At 28.7% G+C, this 23,881-nt stretch overlaps 1 protein-coding gene and 1 pseudogene across 2 annotated transcripts; one reads left to right on the top strand and one right to left on the bottom strand.

Moving 5' to 3' along the window:
- Positions 1 to 6,976: 6,976 nt before the first annotated feature.
- On the bottom strand, positions 6,977 to 18,085 carry LOC137821629 (E3 ubiquitin-protein ligase SIS3-like; annotated as a pseudogene). Its single transcript, XR_016515736.1, has 11 exons — positions 18,023 to 18,085; positions 12,306 to 12,353; positions 12,179 to 12,217; positions 11,936 to 12,002; positions 11,757 to 11,830; positions 10,548 to 10,686; positions 10,367 to 10,459; positions 10,114 to 10,179; positions 8,719 to 8,835; positions 8,300 to 8,413; positions 6,977 to 7,315 (listed from the first exon to the last, which is right to left on the bottom strand). The product of XR_016515736.1 is annotated as an E3 ubiquitin-protein ligase SIS3-like (transcript).
- LOC137821628 (polygalacturonase 1 beta-like protein 2) lies at positions 17,954 to 20,468 on the top strand. Its single transcript, XM_068626309.2, has 2 exons — positions 17,954 to 18,242; positions 18,400 to 20,468. Exons 1-2 carry the CDS (start codon positions 18,192 to 18,194, stop codon positions 20,230 to 20,232), a joined length of 1,884 nt encoding a protein of 627 aa, XP_068482410.2. The 5' UTR covers positions 17,954 to 18,191; the 3' UTR covers positions 20,233 to 20,468.
- Positions 20,469 to 23,881: the final 3,413 nt, after the last annotated feature.

Consider the following 23,881-nt stretch of genomic DNA (forward strand, 5'->3'; position numbering starts at 1 on the left):
GGTGAAGAAGCCTTTTTTATTTTAATATTAGTTACCTAAATAACTACCTCTCAAATTTTTTGTATTAAGCTGATTTATTTATTTATATTATTATATTTTTAGTTAGATAATTTTACTTTTTAATAAAAAAATATTTTCTCATTTAATAAAATAAATAATTGAATAATTATTTTTCTTAAAACTATATATTATTTTAATATTATTCTTGCAAAGCTATGTATATCGAAATTCTATTATATTAATATAAAAATGATATAATTTTAAAAATAATTTTTTTATATTGTTAATCAAACAATTTTATTTTTTATTAAAATAAATAATTATATTAAATAATATAGAACTATACACTTTTTTATCTAAAAGTAATGATGTAATTCTTCAATTTAAAAATAATCACATAAATAATAATATATTTCATTTTATAACTTTTAAAATTAGATTATCTAAAATAGATAAGAAAGTTTATGTATTTCCGTCAACTTAAAATAAACATATAAAATAATGATTCGATCTTTTAATTTTAATTTTTGAAAATTATATTATTTTAATATAATAAAAATACATTCATGTGTTTATGATAGTTGTAAATTTTTGTACGTATTTCCTATGTAGCACAGATACTGATACGGATACGAAAACTAATACAAAGATATATATAATCTCTAAAATGTAGGACACGGAGACACAAATTTATATATTATATAATTATGAATTATATAAATTGACAATAAAGATTTATGTGTACTAAGTATGTTTTAGTTTTTTTAACATAAAGAGAAAAATGTTTTTCATGGCTGGTTCAAAAAGATTTGTTTCTTATTTTTATAATTATAATCAAATTTTATACTATTAAGTTTGAGTTTTTAGAAAATTAATGTATTTCTCTTTTTAAAAATTGTGTTAGACTCATGCTAAAATTGTCATAAATCTAACAAATATTTTTTGAATTGGACACTTCACCGATACGTGTCCTACGAATGTCATATAAGTGTTGGTGTCCGATACGTGTGTCCAACACAGATACACCTTTTCTTCCCTCCATCCATTCTCCAAATTTTTAATATATATTATTATATTATTATGATAATTTGTAAAGTAGTTGATTTTTTTAAAAATGTTATTATTTTTCTAATTGAAAAAAGTTAAAATTTGGTAAAATTATAAAATCCACTAAAGTGATCAAAATTAAACAAATTAATTAGTGATTAATCAAGACTTTACCTTTTTTTACCAAGTTGTGGCTATTTGTGGCTTGACCTCGAAGAATTTGAACATGGAGATAGGAAAACTTCTCATGGTTGCTAGAGTTCTCATCAACATTTAGAATCTAAATAATTGGTAGTTAAAATTTTGGTAACTAATTACATACTAATTTAAAAACTATTTAACAATAATAGAAATTAATTTAAAAATAAATTTATTTTTTTTTCTAAAATTAGTTTTTTATTTTATGATTTTCTTATAGTGTTTATTTCTCTATAACCTTGTCTTCAAAATCTATTGTTGGATTACCTTTGACTTGTGTTGGTTCTTCATTAGTGAAATCTATTGTGGTTCTTAATTGTGGACTATCTTCTACTTTCGGTTTTGTTATTTTTGTTTGTTGATGTGTGTTTTATTTTCAGTTTCTTTGCAGTGACCATTGCAGGAAGAATGTGCCCGTTGTACTCGTCGACATTCACAATTGCAGCCTTGAGGCGAAAATTAAAATAAACCTTGGTATTTATTTTGTCTCAATTGTTTTTGTTCTTCGGTGAATTTATTGTGAGTTTGTTTTTTTTTTGGTTATTCACAATTGCAGGTTGTGGAACAGGCTGCCGAAGCTAAGAAGTTAGAGAAGTGAGTTATCTGATTCCTCCTTTTTTTTCATGATTTGTGTTAAAAGGTCTGGATCCTAACATGCCTAAGAAGGTCACGACCTTCTTTGTCTTCTTGTAAGGATTGTTTTGTTTTTAAGTGGTTGTGCTATTAACTATTCCGTGGTTTGTTTGCTTGAGTGTCTGATTGAGGCAACCATCTGTTGCAGGGATGATTTTAGAAAAATGTTCAAGGAAGCTAATCCTTATTCAAAGGATGTTAAAAGGGAATGCTAAGTTTGTTTAAGTTCGTCTTTGCTTTAACCAATTGAATTGGGGTTAGTATTCATTGGTTTTGTATTCGTTGTTGGGAAATTATATGCTAGGAAGTTGGTGAGAAGTGGAAGTCTATGAGTGACGAAGTACAAATGTTGCATCAAGGTTAGTGGCCATGAACTAGGTGCTGCTCATTTTGTAAATGGCTATCCTAAAATCAAATTTAGTTGTTAGCCTTAAGACCACGGTTTCCAACGTAGAAACATTGAAATGGCTACCATTAATAATTTTAACTTATATTCTTTTTACATCTTTAAACAATATTTACTTTCTCTCTTACAGTTTTTTGTTGTACGTAAATTATTTGTATCATGTCTGTTGCTAGCAATTTGAAAATGGGGATATTATTACTTTTATTATTCATTGTTTTGAATTTTGTTTTAATTGTCTGAAGGTTATTATATATGATCAAGTATGGAATGATGTTTGATTGTGGTCCCGAGTTAAAATACATGGCTAGCGAAAAAATTGAGGTATCATTATCCAATATATTTTCATTGTAAATTCATTATAGATATTACACTAAAGTATTAGATTGTAGGATTTATTTTTTTATTATATTCTTCTTCTTAATATATTTAATCAGGCATTAATATATTAAAATATTTATTGGTGTCTTTTATTTTATAATTATAAACATTGAAAAATATTAACTTAAAATTATTTATTTTAGGCATAAGATATTGGAAGTGGTGTTTCACCACCTAATCAAGTAATATGATCAAGTGTTGGAAGCAAAATTGTTTAGAGATGAACAAATATGTGTGTTTTAATTTTAAATTATGTATCAATAATTATTTGTGTTTTAATTTTCAATTATGTATAAACTTTTGAACAATTATGTGTTTTAATTTTCAATGCAATGAATGGATACTTATAACTTTATACAGTATTTAATTTTATTTATTACAAAAATATATTATATTTAGTTGAATTATGCAAACCAGATTATAAAAAAGTAATTGTTAAATTCTATTTATTTACAATTAAAATTAGGTTAGTTGAAAAGAGGTGGTGAAATCCTTTTCAATGAATTAAATTGCAACAGGAATAACTAACACTAATTACATATAAAAATCATCACTTTAAACAAAGTATTAAAGTGGCAGGTGTTGCGATGAGTAGCGTAAGACCGTCATATTAAACTTTGTGACGACCAATTCTATGACCAATTCATAAACGCTAGTTCATACGAAAATCACTGCCATCGTATACAACGTTTTTTTTGTAGTGTTTGTGCTTTCATTAAAGGGAGTTTTCGCCTTTTAATATTTAGGAGAATTGGTATGTCTTTTATTTGAAGGATAATCACCTCAAGAAAGACAATCACATCAGCAGAGGGTATAGTAATTGCTTTCTCTTGTGGTTGCTTAATGGGACTGTCTAATAGTCCACAACTCAGAGATGATCCTGATGAGTGGAAGGTCTTTCAGAAGCTTCTGACTCCTTTTTCTTACGCTTGGATTGACATGCATTATATAAAAACCCTTAACATAAGGGATGCCAAAACCCTTAACAACAAACTTACATAAAAATCCTAATTATGTTATATTTAGAATATAAACCTAAAAATAAAATAACTAGGACCATATTTGAGCCAAAAACGATAATACAATATGGAACCTTACAACCAGTCAAAACTAATCAATTACATATTTTATAGAAAAAATTAAACATTTCCCTCACACCTAAATTTTTTGTGTGTTTATTAATCTATTTACCTATATATGCACATATCTACATATACCTATGAAGATTTACAAAAATTAAAATACAACTACAGTAACTTTTTGAAATTTTTATTTCATGCAAGATACCTATAAGCCTTCCTTTACCTAACAACGAATTTTTTTTGCTTGTCTATTACTTTGCTACTTTTACTAATAAACTAGGAATGTTTCTCATGCAGTTTCCATGAATAGCATACCATAAATATATAAAGAATATTTGTCTTTCCCTACTATACCTACTCGTATCTAAGATATACAGAGATTGTCACAACATAATAATATAAAATCCAACCAAACTGGATGCGCCTTTACAACTCAAATATCTATGTAGAATATTAGTTTGGGTAAAGTTATTCCTAGAGTACCATAAGTCTTATGGTACTTACCAGAAACAAAACTATCACATCGTCATCATCACATCTTGAGATGGACCCATAAACCATTAGAACTGTTAAATCACATATAAAGACTCTCCTTCAAACATATGAGGAGAATCTCCAAAATTCAATATCTGACATGTAAAACAAATTTGATAAGAATTTGAAGCTCTTGTGGGACCAACATCGGACCAAAGTAATGTGAATTCGTTTGAAAATAAACGACCATCACAATAATACAAATTTATTTGAAAATAAATGACCATCACATTAAATCAAAGTAGTAGGAACTCAATTAAAAATAAACGACTATCACACTAATTCGAAGATATTTGAAAATATATGATAATCACATAAGATCAAAGTAGTATGAAGTCATTTGAAAATTAATGACCATCACAGTAATCCAAAGTCATTTGAAAATAAATTACTATCACAGTAATTTGAAGTTGTTTGAAAATAAATGACCATCACAGTAATCTAAAGTTGTTTGAAAATAAACAACCATTACATTGAATCAAAATAGTACAAATTCGTTTGAAAATAAACGACGATCACGGTAACTCGAAGTTGTTTGAAAATAAATTATCATCACATCAAATTAATACAATCCGACAAATCATTTGAAAATAAGCGACCATTTCAAAGTAATCTAACCCATAATAAATAAAATATCATCATATCAAATAATTCAATGAACACTTGCGAAACACATTGATTTGAGTCAAAATCATTTTGTTTATAAAACTCAACCAAGTCAATTAGGTCCTTAAAGACGTTCAAAATTGAATCAAAGGTAATGGCTAATAAATGTATGTTACATTCATAATATAACATTGCAAGTTTTAGTCATCAACTAATTATCCATTGACGACATCCTTAGCTAAATAAGAAATGAACAAATTCAGCTCCATGAAAGGTCACAAAACAACAACTCTAAAAGATTGTTGTGAAAATACAACTTCAAAATTAAATACTCGAGTAGAACATTAAACTTGTTCATTCCTCAAATCGATCTACTTGAACCTCATTTATGGATTTTGAGCTTGGAGACTTATATACTTACCTATATATGAGATATACAGATATGTATTGGAGCATAATAATATAAAATTCAATCAAATCGAATGCACTATATAAATCATATATGTGTGTGGATATATATATATATATATATATATATATTGTTATATATATGTATGTATATATGTTGTTATATTTGATTGAATGACAAATATTCAGTAATCAATTATATCTTTATTTATTTTAAATATCTTTTGGAATATTTCAGCCTAGGTACATGAGCCTACAAATACAGATCAATCCTATGAGAAGTACTCATTCAATTCTCTTATTCACTTTTATACTCGTATATTTTATAATTTGTGTAGCTCTTACTGATTTGAGCATCGAGAAATCTTCTACAGGTGACCTCTCCTCGAACTTCATTAATAACTCAACGATTAATTCTTGGAGGTATAAACTTGACTTCATAGGAATACCATTTTTTCCACCTTGTGAAAGTTGTGCTCCTTTCCGACAAGAATATTTTATAGCCCTCATTCTAGCTTTACCCAATAGTTCCACATCACTTAGGAGTCAAGACCATGTGAAATTTAAATACACATTCCTCCATTAACCCTTCGAGATGCCTTTTAAGGACAAACTCGTGACAGAGCTTTGAGTATCAAAGTGGACAATACTCAAATGTAGTGATTGGTCCTAACAACGTTATCTCAACGAACTTAAGGTTGGAACATTTATGTCATATGTGGAAATGGAAAAATGGTTCAAAAGCGAACCTTCATTCCCTTAACCCTCAACTTAGGAAATGGAAAACTTGTTCCAGTACACACAATAACCTCACATCGCTTAGAAGTTGAGGCTGGGAGAAATTTAAATATATATCTCTCTCTTAACCCTCTGAGACATCGTTAAAAAAAACTATAATAGAGTTGTAAACTCTAAAGTGGATCTTTATAACATCCACTATTTAAACATGACTATAAAGTTTAATAAAAATATAAGTTGTTAATGTATACGACAATGGTTGGTTTGAGAACCTTCATTGTATATCACACACAATAATAGTTTGGAACTACGATAATCATGGTATGTGAAGATATAAGGACAATTCCAAACCATCATTGAAATCTCAACACCTTTATCAATGATGGTTGAAAAACTATTTGTTTAGACCTTTATTTTCACTATAGACATATGATGTTTTCATACAAATATAAGTTGTTATCATTTTAATGTCATAGTTCCCAACATTAAAGCTTTTAGGATGGATGGAAAAAGGAGTTATTTGATTCGTTTTGTTAAAAATTGTACGAAGTTAAACACTCATAATTATAAGTCTTTAATATGTATAAATACTACACATGAAATGTCAACTAGAGAAAAACAAATACATATTTCTTATTTTCATGAAAATCTGAAGGAATTTATAACCAAAGAGTAAAAACAAATATAGGAAAAAGCATACAATTTTTAGATAAGTAAAATGGTATATATATTAAATATGCCAAAAAAAAAGTTGTGAATGGATAATTTTTGTGTGTTATAAAGTAAATCACAATTAAAACTTTCATGCAATGTCTAGTTAATGATATATACATTAGAACTTCTCACAAACATGTTATACAATAAAAGCTGAGAAGAAATATGCAAGCATCTCTTGAATCATGTGTAAATGAAAGAGTAATAAGCACATGTCCTATAGAAGTGACATGAATTCCGATTGACATAAACTCTAACTCCAACACCATTTTTATAATTTTCCAAAGCATTATTTTGTCTCACGAAAAGGCCTTTAGTTTAAAAATCATACAAGGCAAATAAGGTCCTATAATCAGAAGACGTAACTTTAAGTAGAAGTTTGATCTGTCTCGTGTATATTTGCCATGATAGTCTCAAAAGACTGTTGAAACTCGTAAGGGATATCTGATAGAGCATTAAGATCAAGATTAGGAAATACTGAGCAACGACATCGAGGACAACTCACATTAAGCCGAAGCCACACATCTATACATTCAACATGGAAATTGTGAGAACAGGGCAAGCCACGAACCTACACCACATAAGTCAAAAATTATTTTAAATTTATCGTATAATATTATATATTGCATCTCAATTTTGTTATATATTAAAAATATGACATGCACACTTCACTAGAGTTAGTCATAAATTAAAGATGTGATTCTTCATAAATGATTAAATCAAGGTTAAATACATGTTTTGTTTTTATACTACAATACGAAATTGGTTTTTGTCCATAGTTTAAATTTTAGAATTCTTGAATACTTATAGTAAGTAAATTATTAAAATATTTTTTACTAGTGTTTTTTTTATGTAACAAACGATTATTATAATATTATAACATTATAACATTTATGACATAAGTCAGCATGAAATATTTTAACATCATAATCCACACTAAAAATCCGTTTGTCACATAAAAACAAATTGACAATGACTCTTTCTAATAATTTCCTTACAAGTACTAAGGAGACCTAAAAATTTGGACTAAAAACGAAAATTAATTTCATGTGAAAGTACATGAAAAAAACAGATATAACCCTTAAATCAATACTTAAATATATTTGAAATCTTCAATATTTAATCAACTTGTTTAGAGCTAGATATATTTTCCTTTATATTGGATATTTAATAAATTAAACATTTGATTTAAGTACCTAAATAACCTTATTTGTATTTATTTAGGTCCCTTGAATAGTTTTAGATTTCTCTTTTGTTCCCTAAATATTTTGGTAGCAATTGATATGTTTTGCATCAAATGATGACATATAATGTTAATATAGGTAATGCAATAGAGTTAATATATATATGACACATGCAACAACTTAAAATAAATAATAAAACTTGTACAGCTAGCAACAAGGACTTAAACCAAAATGTTTAATTTGTTAGAAAGAATTTTTTGTTAGGTACTTAATAAAAATAACTCATATTTAAATATGAAACATATTAAGAATATTTTTTTTCTATTATAGAATAAGGCCACATAGGTATTCATATGGAACAAAACGTATACCTGATTTCCTACACAAAACTCTTCTAAGCAGATGAGGCATTCATTGCAATTAGTAGGAACCACATTTATCGTAAATGTTGCAAGTTCTTGAATTGAAGATTCAATTGCGTCTTTCTGTATAGAAAAAAAAATATCTATCAGTAATCAAACTAAAAATAAATATACAAAAAGTATATATTTTAAAAGGATATTCAAATAAGACATAAACATGATGCACAAATAATCCTAGTGCATTATTAAAAAAAAAACAAGGCAACTAGTGACATGAATAATTCATAAAAAAATCAAGTTACAAATTTTGTTAACTAGTGTGCTTGTCATGATAAAGCATTTTTTAGCTTGACATTTAATTACATATTTATGTTTCACAATATTCTTAACTTGTGTTCAAGACATTTAGAAGTATAAGCTAAAATAACCTGGGTTTGATTTAGGTAACGTCCACGATGAAATGTAACATTTTGGGTCATGCTCCTTGATTCTTGACTTGCAGCTTCAAATACCCAATCAGGTACTTGGATCATTTCAATTAGAATCTAGCAATAAATAACAATAATTGTTATCAATCCTATAGTGTAAGTTTAGGAGAACATTTAAGGGGTGTTTAGTTAGTTTGTATTTTTAATAGTCAAGAATGATGTCTCTCAACTAGAGTATTTAGTTTAGTCATAAACAATAGTTGTTGGTCGAGTTGTTTTGTCTTTTTTCAATCATAAGTGTCATTTTTATACTTTATATGTTCTCTTTACCCTTTTGTATCTGGTTTTGTTTTCTGACTTTTTTAATATTAAATGAATTTTTTATTTAAGGTCAATTTCTATTATTTCAACTATTATAATAATATGAGGAGAAAATAATGGGATTGTTATATTGAATGTTTACTATTATTTAAGATTGTTTCCCCATTGACTTTATATTCTCATTCACAAGAGTCTAAAAACTATTCGGACCCAACTTATGATACCACAATTTTCATTTTCACATTGTTTCCTTTTTCTATTCTCTTCATAAATTCTTAACAAAATGAAAAAAAATAACAATGTAGTAATTGTAAAGATGATAAATCAAGTTATCAATTGAAAATAAAATCATGAAAATGAATCAAACAACTCTTACATTGCTAAGGATTTATATGGACACTGTAAATACAACTTTGTTGAAATGACAATACCCATTAAAATAAAAGTATTCTTTCAAGCCTTTAGAAAGAATATAGTACAACACCATATTTACTTCATAGTTTGAAGGTAATCCCACAAAAATTGTAAAAGATAATATTGAGTTGTATGAAATAATGAGATTTGTAATAAAAGTTTATATACCTCAAATTTTATAACATTGTTACAACACAATATGATGTTATGCTTAATAAAATGTTAATAAAGATAACTAGCAAGATAACCAATAATAAATTTGAGAGAAAAAAACTATTTAACAAACAAATTCATCAATTGTGGGTTCATCATTTTAAACATAATTAAGTTCATAAGAATAAAATGTCATTATGATTTCAAAATAAAGAAAAGACTAAATGAGACGAATGCTTCGTAGACTCATCATATTTCCACTAAAATACTATATTTCTAATTGTTTTGAACATTAACAAAAACAAATTTAACATAAATGAAAATTCAAGAAAAACAAAAATAGTAGAATCATTTATTGTTCACTCCTTTCAAAGGAAAAAAGAGGAAAGGAAATTATTCTGATGTGATTCAATATGTCAATTAGGAGAATAGTTCCCTTAAGGGATGGAGTTTTCATGTTTTATTAACCATACTCTAATATAAAAACACAATAAAGATAAAATTTACCCCAAATGCAGATATATGGATACTCTCTGTAGCATTTAACACATGTATTTGTCTTCGTTTCAACCACTACACATAATTCAAAGAAACAAAAGTGAAAAAAAAAACAAAAGTAGAGAAAAAAAAACAAAATAGTTGATAGGTTATCATAAAGGAGAAAAACATTGCATGCAAAAAAGAAAAATAAAATATGTACCATGAAAAATGAAAACAAGTCATGAAAACATGTAATGAATAATAACAGAGAAACACTAACCTTCCCTAGTGCCACACAAGCAATACAAAGAAGTCCACAATAGCTAAAAACTAACCAAATAAGGAAGCTCCATTTTTGACCCCCTCTAGACAACTGTACATAACCTTTGGAGTAAGCATCTTAAACATGTTTGCAAAATCAAAATGTAGCATTAAGGATTAAAAATAGAGGAAAAACATACACAAGTTTTAGTGTTGCTAAACCATAAGGTACCAATTATTGTCCAAGCCCAAAGAAATGGATAGAAAAGGAATGCAAGGATTGAAAGTACAATCACTCTTCCATAAAAATAAGCACATCTCTGTGGCCATCCAAAATCTCTAAAAACACAACCAAATAAGAAAAATATAAGCAATTGAACTAGTAATAGGATTTTTAAATTACTAAAATACTATAACTATTTCATGAAATTTTGTTGAACAAAATTAAGTTAGTTGTGACATGAATGAGGTTGAATTTGAGTGTTCATATTTTATAGTCAATTTTTTTTAATCGATAATAAATAATATATTAAATAGGATTATTTGAGGTACTAAAAAAGATGTATCAGAAATTTTGTACAAAATCCATCTGAGTCTACAATTGACTCAATCCATCTATACCAAATCATGAAATTGTACTTCCTAAACTTTGGAGTGTTGATTTTAAATTTGAACCTACTCATGTAAAACTCAAAAAAAATGGAATACATAAATTTTTATATATATAATAAATTTTCATAAAATCAAGTTGAGAGGACTCTATTTAAAAAAAAAAAAAACTTATCCAATATCACAATATACTTCTATCCTAATATGTTATTGGTGTTGTGAAATGTAATTTTATCAAATGGCTACACTACTTCAACAACTTTATAATGGTGCAATAAGTAATATTTAATATCCATATTGAACTCAACAACATAACATTAGTATTACATAGACTATATCACCAACAATTTATAAGGTAATGTTGTGATTAAGACTTGTACAAGGAAGTCACTTACAACATGAAAATACCAAACAACTTCTTGTATATATGATCAATTTATTACACTAACTTTTTATCCAATATCACAATATACTTCTATCCTAACATGTTATTGGTGTTGTAAAATGTAATTTTAGCAAATGGCTACACTACTTCAACAACTTTATAATGGTGCAATAAGTAATATTTAATATACATATTGAACTAAAAAACATAACATTAGTATTATACAAACTATATCACCAACAATTTATAAGGTAATGTTGTGATTAAGACATGTACAATGATGTCACTTACAACATGAAAATACCAAACAACTTCTTGTATATATGATCAATTTATTACACTAACTTCTTTATTCAATTTGAAAGTAGTCCAAGAAAATAAAAACATTAAAAGTTGAAAGAGTATAAGGTCTTACAAACCCATTCCTGAAGCAAGTCCATTATCAATGAACATCAAAAGTCGGAAAGTGAAAACAACAGTGTAATCAACCTGAATCATCACATCAAATAAATAAAACCATAACTTGTAAGTTAAAAAATACAGCTTATCAAGAAATTAAAAAATAAAATTAGCATTGATAATAAAGAACCTCACCACAGTCCATATATGCAAAGGGCATGTACAAGATTGGTATAACTTCCAATTAATTACCACAATAGCTCTATGAATCAAAATTGTTAAAGAAAACATAGTGACCAAAAAAAGTTGCAAAAACATTATTTGTGTTAATTGTTTCTGACAATAATTAAGAACATAGAAGAATTAATCAATCATTCGAAAACAATCAATCATTCGAAAACAAGGAGGAATGAATAAAAGGGGGAGTTTAAAGGATACATGTTGGTGAAGAGCACAGACAGGAAAAACCCATCAAACCTGCGTGCAATCGATTTGCTTTTGTTAAAATTGAGACACAATTGGATGATAAAAAGAAGATGATGAAGAAAGAAGGATTGAGACAAACCATTTGAAACTAACTCCTGTAATTGCCATGGTTGGTGAAGGAAAAACCCTATAAAAATGAAACAGTGTTGCATCCAACAATCGTGGTTACGTGAATGTGAGCGATGCATGAGTATTGAAATTACGATAGGGTAAAATTGGATTGAGATTCTTCATGAAATTAAACATCAAAGAAGAAGAAGAAGCAACAATGGAGAGAAAGTGTGTAATGTAGATCTTAACTGAACTGTACTCATTGTTTTATTGGTTAATTATCCACAAGAAATTGGATTTGATTTCTACAATTTTTTATAATAAAAATAAAAAAAAAGAAAAATAAATTTCAGAAATGACGAAGTCAAAGGAAACAGACAAAAAAAATTGTAATTGGATATTATATCAATAATATGAAAGATAAACAAATAAAAATTATGATATAAATATATATATATATATATAATGAATAAAGATAAAATTAGTGTTAAAAGTATAATTTAACATTGTTTTTCAATCATTTAAAAACGGGTGTTTATATATTTACGAAAATTGGTCATTTGTGTGAAAGTTTTCTTTTTTGTAATGGTTGGAGTTCCACCAACAAAACTTCATATTAAAATTAACATTATTAAGAGCTTAGGAGTGATAAATCTAGAAATGACAGAAAACATTTTAAACAATTAATTACTACTTTAATTAATTACAACAATTATGTTTTTTAAAAAATAAATAGTAAATGTTTGAAGCTAAGCTATTATTGAAAACATTACTTGATATAAAATGTTTTAAGTTCTTTGTGTGTGCATGGTGCTTTTTGCAACATTGAAATTATAGTGAAAATCTGAATTGAGTATTAAATATCCAACCAAAATAAAATTATTAAGAAATTTGATATTTCTCCTTACATACTCTTTTTTTCTTTCTTAAAAAGTGGAATTGCTTCTGTTTTTTCTACTATAAGTGTAAAAGAATGTGAGCATTAATTTCAGTGAAGGAACTTCACTCTCATAATTGATTTGATTAAAAAAAGTTAATAAAGTTTGCTAAAGGTTTCCAAATACTCTTGATTCGCAATTTTTATCACCCTAATTTCTTTATTCCAATTTTGATCCTTATATTTTAAAAAGTTTACAAGTTTTCTTACACTTATTTCTTTTATGTTGGATTAATTAACTAAGCTTAATATATTCATTTAGGGTACCATCAAGAAATAATTTTATCACTCAATAAATATATATATATATATATAATAAAACCTATGTAGAACTCACAATTAAACTAAAATTATGGGTTTTCTAACAATACAAAAAAAAATGAAGAAAACAAATCGTAGATTTGAAATTTGAAAATCAAAATCAACATTACAAACAAGAAAATCAATAAATACAATCAAATTTAGAAAAAAAAAACTATTACTAAATTAACTAAATTAGATATTGATTTAGAAACTAAAAAATTATTGATATCTAAAGTGATTTCTATTATTAATAAAAAAATAAAAAATAATTTTTAGATTTAGTTACTAATATTTTAGATTCTAAATTGGTTTTCGAAAGATTAATAAAGAATAATTTAGAATATAAAATAATAAGTAACTAAAATCTTAATAGATAAGAGTTAGATATCAATTTAAAAATTATTTTATAAATTTTAATTAATAATAAAAATTAATTTAGATACTAATAATTTTTTTAGTTTATAAAATAGTCTTTAATATACTTAAATAGTTACTAATTATTTTATTCTATAAAATTAGTTTTTATTTAATAGTTTTCTTATATGTAAAATTACAATTTATTCAATGACTATTATATTGATCTGCAACCATAATCTGCAACCATAATTTTGTGTATATGTACCGTATTTAATATAACATAATTAAAAAGACTATAAACTTATCTTTTTCCATACAATTTTATAAATATTTTAAATAAAAATATCTACATTATATGTTTTGTGCATCTCACGAGTCAAAACTATCATTTTTTAGAATGAAAGTATAGTTAAACTCAATTATTTTAGTACTTCGCAGTGCAAAACAATGTTTATTTACGACTTCTCCAATAAATATATATATATATATATATATATATATATATATTTATTTATTAGAGTATATTCTCTACCTTTTATTAAAACTCATCAAGTTTCGTTTAGTGGTTTTCTTTATCAACAACCGTTTAGTGGTGGATTAAGATATCACTTTTATATATCTCATTTATATAAATAACAATAAAAAAAGAAAAGTATTTAAAAAAGAGTTATGTTTTATTAATCAGATAATTATTATATATTTATTAAAATAATTGAGTACTCTATTTATGGAACACATAAAAAAAATAAAAAAAAATAATGATCAACTGCACTTTGAACATAATCAAGTTGTATTACACTCTCAGTTAGTTTTGAGTACCATTTCTTACTTGTCTGCTTTAATTTATATAAAGATTTTTCTTAGTTTACACATTTGTCCTTAATGAGAAGGACTAAGGTCAGTGGGATGAGTCATGCAAATTTTTTCATCAAGGTCATCACAAAGAAAGACATTACTCACATTTAGTTGATGAAACATTCATCTCTTAGCTCTTGCTAAAGATAGAATAAACTCAATGGTACGTAATAATTTTAACTATTGGAGAGAAAGTCTCAAAATAATCAATATCTTTAGTTTGAGTATATCTCTAGACAACAAAATGAGCTTTGTACCTATCAATAGTGTCGTCTAATTTATGCTTAGCTTAAAAAATATATTTACACCTAATAGGATGCTATTCTAAGAGGCAACTTTATTGCACAAAAATGAGAATTGTTTCTCCATTTGGATGGTCTTATCGTGGTGAAAGAATAAGGAGTAGCAACAAAATTGGTCCAAAACTTGTAAAAGCTCTCATATCATATCAATTTTATATATTTCATTTAGAGAAAGAAATAATATATAAAAAAAACAAAAAAAAAACTATATTTTTTTTATAAAGTTTTCGTGTTAGGCATCACTATGCAACTTGATATATCAACTAAGCTGACACCTCAAGTAACAACAATCATCTGCCATTACATAAAAAAAATATTATTAAAAAAAAATACAAAAAATACAAAAATATAAGGAAATTAGACCAAAACCCATATGTTAATAAAAAAAAACTATGTTTTATTAATAAGATAATTGTTACACACCTATTCAGATAATTGAGTACAATATTTATAGAATATATATAAAAAAAAACAAAAAGAAAAACTTGATACAAGTTAACCGATGTAATTATATCTGACAAACTAAAATATTCATATCATCTAATAATTATAAATAAAATTTTAAATTCATATTCTGGTGATTGTAAAATATATACTTTTCATTAAATAATTTTATACGTTTTATAATTAAATACTAAATAATTTAAGAAAAAAAATAGTAAGACCATGAAAGATGGGTTAAAATAGCAAAGCTTTTCAACAATTGATCTAATAAACTTCCTAATTATTAACTTTAATAATAACTATATTAAAAACAACAAATAATGGTTTCTAAGTGGTGGGTAATGTAGTTTTTTTATGCAATAATAATACATTAAGATAATAATTTGATATTTTCTTACAATATTATTTTTCTAATACAGTAATATATTTTATTTACCGTTTAAGTTAAAGTTTGCGAAAATGTAACGAACTAGAGTCCAATACCTCACATTGACCGAAATATGTGCATTCATTTCAGCATGTGCGATCCTATATGTCAGGCACATAGTACTAGGGCTATTTTTATATTTCACTTTGGGGTAAGTACGTTTTATTATTATTAATTTCATATTAAATTAAATTTTATTCTTAAAAATAGTGCAAATTGCAGAAAATAATGTTGTTTTCTTATTAAATCACGATATCATGCTTAAAAAGGAGTAACTAAGTTTTAGTATAAAAATATTAGTATTAATCAAATTTATTATTTTTATTTATTTAATTAAATTAATTAATCAATTTTAGCATAATACTTAAATATATGTTTGGAAATAGGTATTATTTTTTATTTTATTCTTTTAAATACGTCATTTTTTTGTTTTTAATCTTTAGAAATAAATATTTTTTTTGTTTTCAATCGCTATTAATATTTCATATTTTATTCTAGTACCCAAAAATATATCACTTCTGTTTTAATTTAAAAAAATATTTTTATTTTAATTCTTATAAATATTATTTTTTTAGTCATGCTAATGCACGTGTTGAAGTGACACTTTTAAAAACATAAAAATCATGACACAGTTAAGATTAAGAAAGTTAACGCTTAAAATAAATAAAGAAAACAAAAATAAAAATATGACTAAAACCGAAACACTTATATAATAGAGAGGTCATTAAACATTATATTTACTATAATCTATTTTGTAGAAATAAGTATTGATTTTATTTATTTTTTACAAGAATTTGAGGAAAAATATGTTCACAAATTCGGTAGTAATGAGAGCTTGAGAATCTTCCATCAGATTATAATTAAAAATAATAATAATTTTACTGAAATATGAACCCGGATCAACACTTTATTCTAAAGTTGACGAACCTACCTAGCTTGACTCACTCACTCTAAGACACAAACACAATCTGCCAGACCCAATGGACAAAATATTGAGATACTAAAACTAATCCTAAATACCTTTATAATAATCTAATCTACTTAGTTGCAACAATAGAAGAGTCCATAAAAGGAATCTCGTATTAATATAGTTTATCTTTTACCTTCACTCACTTAAACATCACATTCCTTGCATGCCATGTCCCTCTTCTTACTTCAATTTCATTCACCACAACTTCACAATCACTAAAGTGATGATATGTTAATCCCACAAAAAGTAAAAAAAAAAACATTCACTTTATAAACTAATAACATAATATTTAATTACATTTAATTTACTTTTTAATTTTAAATATTATTATATTATTATAATGTAGTGTTAAATATATGTTTTAAGTGTGTGTTGTCAAAGAATTTTTTTCCCAATCATTATATCCAATCAACACCATCTTCATCTTTGTAAAGCTCATCATATAGCTTCAACCTCAAGGAAACACAAGACTAACTCATCAAATTTTATTCTGTAGGAATAAATATTTATTTTTATTAACTTTCACACAAGACTCTCAAAATTAATCCTTAACTTTTTAAACATAAATTCACTCCTAACTAAACATAGATGCCAAAATTAATTCTCTGTGGCCAGCACAATTTTAGGATAAATGGTACTTGTGTAGATTCAGAGCTTTTAATAAAATAATGAATCCATGAAATTAATAATGATAAAAAGTAGTTGTGAATTGAGTAAAGGAAAGGAAGGCCCACTACTGGGTTGATGAACAACTAAAGTCAAAAGGGAAGCATCTACAGAACCCGAGCTCAGATTCAACAGTTAGACTAATTGTCTGGTTTATCTATTATGTAACTTTACCTAATCCATTCAATACGTCCACTTGACCATTACTATACTATAAACTCATCATGGTTCACTGTGCTAGAAGAACCATTTGTGGTCCACTAACTATCTCCAACCTATCTAGTGCAACATAACACCTTCACCTGCAACTCAAACCATGCCACGCTATTTAACTATCTAAGGAGTAATACCAGAAAAGACAAGCAAATAAAAGTACCTGTTTAGTATAAATATAACAAAATATAAACTTACCCATACTTATCTTCAAGGCTGCATAAAATAAAGAAAAGAAAAAAGGAAACGAAAAGAAGAAAAAGCATCGTACCTAGTCATTGATACCATGTTGGCGCACAGAAAAGCAAACTATGTCTGAGGAGACCACAAATTTATTGTCCCCCGGCTCCAGCCGATCAATGGCCCCTCTATTTTTCTTCTTCTATATCACTGTCTAGTTCCTCTCCATTGCCCACGCAACACGGTCTCACACCTTCAAAATGAACATCCACTTCTTCTTCTGCTTCTTCTTGTCGCTCTCATCTTTCCATGTAAGATCCAACACAACAAAACACACACGAGTTTACCTTTATAAATTGCATAACAACAATAACAATATTATACCACATTGCATTGCATTGTTTTGTTTCGGTGAGTTCCATTGGTGTCATAATTTAATGGTGTGTAAGTTTTGTTCCACAAATGCAGGTTTCTCTAGCAAGTAAGGACACACCTCTGCCCCAAACACGCGAACGCATAAACCCATTCAGTCCCAAAGCCTCACTCATTCGCTATTGGAACACTCGAGTCACTAGTAAGGTTCCAATCCCTCACTTCCTTCTAGCCAAAGCTTCACCTCTTACCCCACAACACTATGGTATTCTCAACAAACTTTTAAACGAAAAACCCAAACCCTACAATCCGAAGCTTCACCACTCTCTCTGCTCCTCACCGAACTTATACTGTTCCTTCGACGACACACCAAACACGCCCACACTCCAGCGCAAAAATGACGACGCCAACTTCGCCGTTTACAACAACAAACACTTCGCCAACTACGGCACCTCTCGAGTCGACGGAGTCGATTCTTTCAAAAACTACTCCAACGGCCTAAACGCGAACAACGACGCGTTTCGGAGATACAGCGACTCCTCGACGCGCCGCGGCGAACAGTTCAAGAACTATGCCGATAACGGTAATGTTGCGAATACGAACTTCACCAGCTACGGTTCTGCCGCGGCTCAATCCTCCAGCGACTTCAACAACTACGACAAAACGGTGAACGTTCCCAACCTCGGTTTCACCACCTACGACTCCGGCTCCTCCAATCATAAACTCTCGTTCGCCAGCTACGGCAACGAAACAAACTCCGGTGCGCAATCCTTCATGAGCTACGGAAAACGCGTTCGCGGCGGAACTAGCGAGTTCACGAATTACGCCAGCGACGCCAACATTCTGCAATCGGAGTTCAACAATTACGGCGACTTCAGCACCGGAGCAACCAATGACTCCTTCAAGTCCTACAGCTTCAACGGTAACAATCCGCGGAACGTTTTCAAAACATACAGCGCTGGATCGAGAGGATCCGCCGCCGATAATTTTATCAGTTACCGGAACCGCGCCAATGTCGGCGACGACACGTTCCAAAGCTACGCAGCGAGGTCGAAGTCCGGCACCGCCAAGTTCACGAACTACGGCATGTCGTTTAACGTCGGAAACGACAGTTTCGTGGAGTACGGAAAGGGCGCGACGGGGAAGAGCTCGTTCGGGTTTAAATCTTATGGGTTGGGCCGCGCGTTTAAAGTGTACAACAAAAACGACGCGTCGTTTTCGGAGTATCGGAATTTCAGCGCAACTAGTGGCAGAGTTGTAAATAAGCGGGTGGAGCCAGGTAAATTCTTTAGAGAGTCGATAATGAAGGAAGGGAACGTGATTGTGATGCCTGACATTAGGGATAAAATGCCCGCAAGGTCGTTTTTACCCCTGGCAATTGCCTCGAAATTACCGTTCTCGTCTTCAAGGATTGACGAAATGAGGGAATTGTTCGAGGCGCGGGAGAGGTCTGGGACAGAGCGCGTGATAGTGAACGCGTTGAGGGAATGCGAGAGGGCGCCGAGTCGGGGCGAGACGAAACGGTGCGTTGCGTCTGCAGAAGAAATGATAGAGTTTGCGGCATCGGTGCTGGGTCCCAGTGTTGTGGTGAGGAGCACGGAGAACGTGAACGGTTCAGGATCGAGTGTGATGATTGGTAAGGTCTACCCAGTGGACGGTGGAAAAGTAACCAAATCAGTTTCGTGTCATCAGAGTTTGTACCCTTACTTGCTGTATTATTGCCACAGTGTACCCCAAGTGAGAGTGTATGAAGCTGATATTCTCAACGTGGAGACGAAGGAGAACATGAATCATGGTGTTGCCATCTGTCACCTTGACACGTCATCATGGGGCCCAGAACATGGGGCATTCTTGGCATTGGGGTCAGGCCCTGGCAAAATTGAGGTGTGCCACTGGATTTTCGAGAACGACATGACCTGGACCACATGAAGAGGAAGAATCTCTACTTTGGTTTTTTCGGTTACTACTAGTACCCTTACCCTATATCATTATTCAAAAGATGAATATTTAAATATTGTGAAGCCACATTGCGTGTCCTTTTTTTCTCTATTTATAATTCATCAGTAGTACTCGTGCTTTTTATTATCATTTTTTGTGCCTAGTTGGAAATTTTAAATGCTTGTGTGATGGTTAATGCTATTAATGTTATCATCATGGTTTGTGTTCGTTTTGTGGATGTTTTAGTTTTGAATTATTGAAATGTTAAAAGACGTGAAGGCTGAAGCTGATGCATTCAGGTGACAGTGAAGGACAAGGGAATATGTGTAACACGAATGTTAAGAAATGTTTGGGCAATGAGCCACTGAGAAGCATATTCTTGGGTGTTCTGGTGTGTGATGGGATGGAGGCATGGTTTTTGATAGTTATGGAGACTATGCTTCCTTGGCTAATGAGCCATGCCAATTACGTTTGTTCCTAATTCCATGACTCACTTGGTGTGTCAGTGAAATCACTGTAGGGGAATGAGAGATGGTGAAGTGCGCATGTTGGGGGTGGAGTGATTGTGCGGTCTAAAGTGAGAGTAAAAAATAGCATGCACATATTCCAGCTTTAAGTGGAAGCAAAGAAATGGACCATCAAAGTCTCAAAGGCATGATCCATAGCTTATGATAGGTGAGTGGGTGTAGACACTTTGTGGCATGACTTAGGCAGGGGACAATATCAGACAATGAGGACCCACCATAACCTCTTGCATAGCCCTATAACCCTTTTAGAGAATGGTCTATATCTAGAGAAAGTGGGAAACTATGCCATGGCTTCATCACTATTTGAATGGGGGAGTAGAAAGTGAAAGATTTGGGGTAGCGGAAGTGTGAAAATTTAAGAAAAAATATAAAAAAGTTAAGGTTGTTTGGATTATAGTATGTTAGAGTAGATTTGTGAAAAAAGTTTATTGAAATATGATGTGATGATTATAAGAATATTTTAAATTATTTTAAATAGTGTAAATTGTGAGATTACAAATTTAACATTATATATAAAAAAGAATAAGTAATGTTTTTTTTTTTTTGCATATTTTAGTTAATTAAAATAATTTAAAGTTTCATTTATAAATAAAAAAAATGTAAAATTCAAAGAAATAATTATATATAATTTTAAATTTAAGTATAATTTATTATTTTTTCTTTTATTACTTTAAATTAATTTTGTTACTTAAGTTAATTTATTTAGATAATTTTAATATTATTTATGATTCTTTAAATTATTTTAAATTATGTTATGTTATATCTATACCTATCTATAAAGGGGATTCCCCTCTTAACTGCTTTTAATTTTTTTTCCTATTTTATCCTTATATTAATATTTAATTTTATTATTGTATTATGGTCATTGTGTCATTTCTTATTCCTCTCTTAACTGTTCTTAATTTTTTTTCTCATTTTATCTTTATATTAATATTTAATTTTATTATTGTATTATGATGTCATTTCTTATTTTTTTCTACAATATTTGGTATACGTAGTGAGGCGATTTTGAATTGAAAGAGAGGTGGAAAATCGGTTTTAAATTGAAAGAGACGTGGAGGAACAATTATGAATTGAAAGAAAGGTGGAGGAGCGGTTATGAATTGAAGAGAGGTGGAGGAGTGGTTATGAATTGAAGAGAGGTGGAGGAGTGGTTATGAATTGAAAGAAATAATTTATTTTGAAAATTAATTAGAGAGGGTCTGTTGTATGTGAGAGAAATAAATTTAATAAAATATTTGAAATAAATGGAGCAACCGTTTTGAATTGAAAGAAATAATTAAAATTAATTGCATAATGAGAGGAAGTGTCCGTTTTATGAGAGATAAATAAATATTAGGAAATGTGAGTAGTGACCAAACGTGAACAATTTTATTATTATTGAGCGATTACCACTTTCTTTAGTAGTTCTCACCGTCACCATTTACATCCACTTTCTTACGAAAATGTAGTTTTCATCCGTTATATTCACTTCCTTATAAGGAGTAGTTTTCACCAGTTTCATCCAAAGAAAAAAATGTTCATAAATTTTGATACATTTTGAACCTTCTTCCTTCACGCTTCATGTTCTTCTCCTACCCTCGCCCGTCTTAGTCCCTCTTCAATCACCACTGTACAACAACAACCACCATTGCTTCCTCCTTCTCACACTTCCCAAAGCGTTCGAAGTAGAGACGCGTCTCATTGTTATAGGATTTGAACATTTTTGTTTCTATTGCTTTCTTAATTTTTTTTATATTTTTGTATGAATCCTAAGCCCAGCTTTGCAGGCAAAGTTTTTATGTCTACTGATGCTTTGATCTATTAGATATTACATAAGTTGGAAGTTTGGTAATTTGTATTTAGTTTATTATTTTATTTTTTTCAACTTCTTTGTCATGGAAGACGTGGATTTAATTGATATGGTGATAGATTCTACAACTTCCAACATACAACCATTTGCATTATGTTTTGACATTGTTTGCTGGTTCATTTTTTTCAAACCTTAATTTTAATCTTGATAACCTTACAAAGTTCGACATTACACCAAGTTAAATAAAAAATTAATATAAAATCTATACCTATATATAAAGGGGATTCCCCTCTTAACTGCTCTTAATTTTTTTTCCTATTTTATCCTTATATTAATATTTAATTTTATTATTGTATTATGGTCATTGTGTCATTTCTTATTCCCCTCTTAACTGCTCTTAATTTTTTCCTCATTTTATCCTTATATTAATATTTAATTTTATTATTGTATTATGGTCATTGTGCCTTTTCTTATTTTTTCTACAATATTTGGTATACGTAGTGGGACGGTTTTGAATTGAAAGAGAGGTGGAAAAGCGATTTTGAATTGAAAGAGATGTGGAGGAACAATTATGAATGGAAAGAGAGATGGAGGAGTGGTTATGAATTGAAAGAGATAATTTATTTTGAAATGAGAGAGTGTCTGTTGTATGAGAGAGAAATAAATTTAATAAAATATTTGAAATAAATGAACCAATCGTTGGAATTGAAAGAGATCATTTATTTTGAAAATTAATTGCATAATGAGAGGAGTGTCTGTTTGATGAAAGAGAAATAAATATTAAGAAATGTGAGTAATGGGGCCAAACGTGAACAATTTGATTACTACTTTTGAGAGTAAATTGTTCACGTTTGGCCACTACTCACATTTCTTAATATTTATTTCTCTCCCATAAAACAGAGACTCCTCTCATTATGCAATTAATTTTCAAAATAAATGATCTCTTTCAATTCCAACGGTTGCTCCATTTAAATATTTTATTAAATTTATTTATTTGCTCCATTTAAATATTTTATTAAATTTATTTATCTCTCATACAACAGACACTCTCTGATGCAGTTAATTTTCAAAATAAATTATCTCTTTCAATACATAACCACTCCTCCACCTCTCTTACAATTCATAATTGTTCATCCACATCTCTTTCAATTCAAAACCGCTTTTCCACCTCTCTTTCAATTCAAAACTGCCCCACTACGTATACCAAATATTGTCACAATGACCATAATACAATAATAAAATTAAATATTAATATAAGGATAAAATGGGAAAAAAAATTAAGAGCAGTTAAGAGGGGAATAAGAAATGACACAATGACCAT

Source organism: Phaseolus vulgaris, chromosome 9, assembly GCF_051622355.1.
Source record: "Phaseolus vulgaris cultivar YP4 chromosome 9, ASM5162235v1, whole genome shotgun sequence".
NCBI classification, from domain to species: domain Eukaryota; kingdom Viridiplantae; phylum Streptophyta; class Magnoliopsida; order Fabales; family Fabaceae; genus Phaseolus; species Phaseolus vulgaris.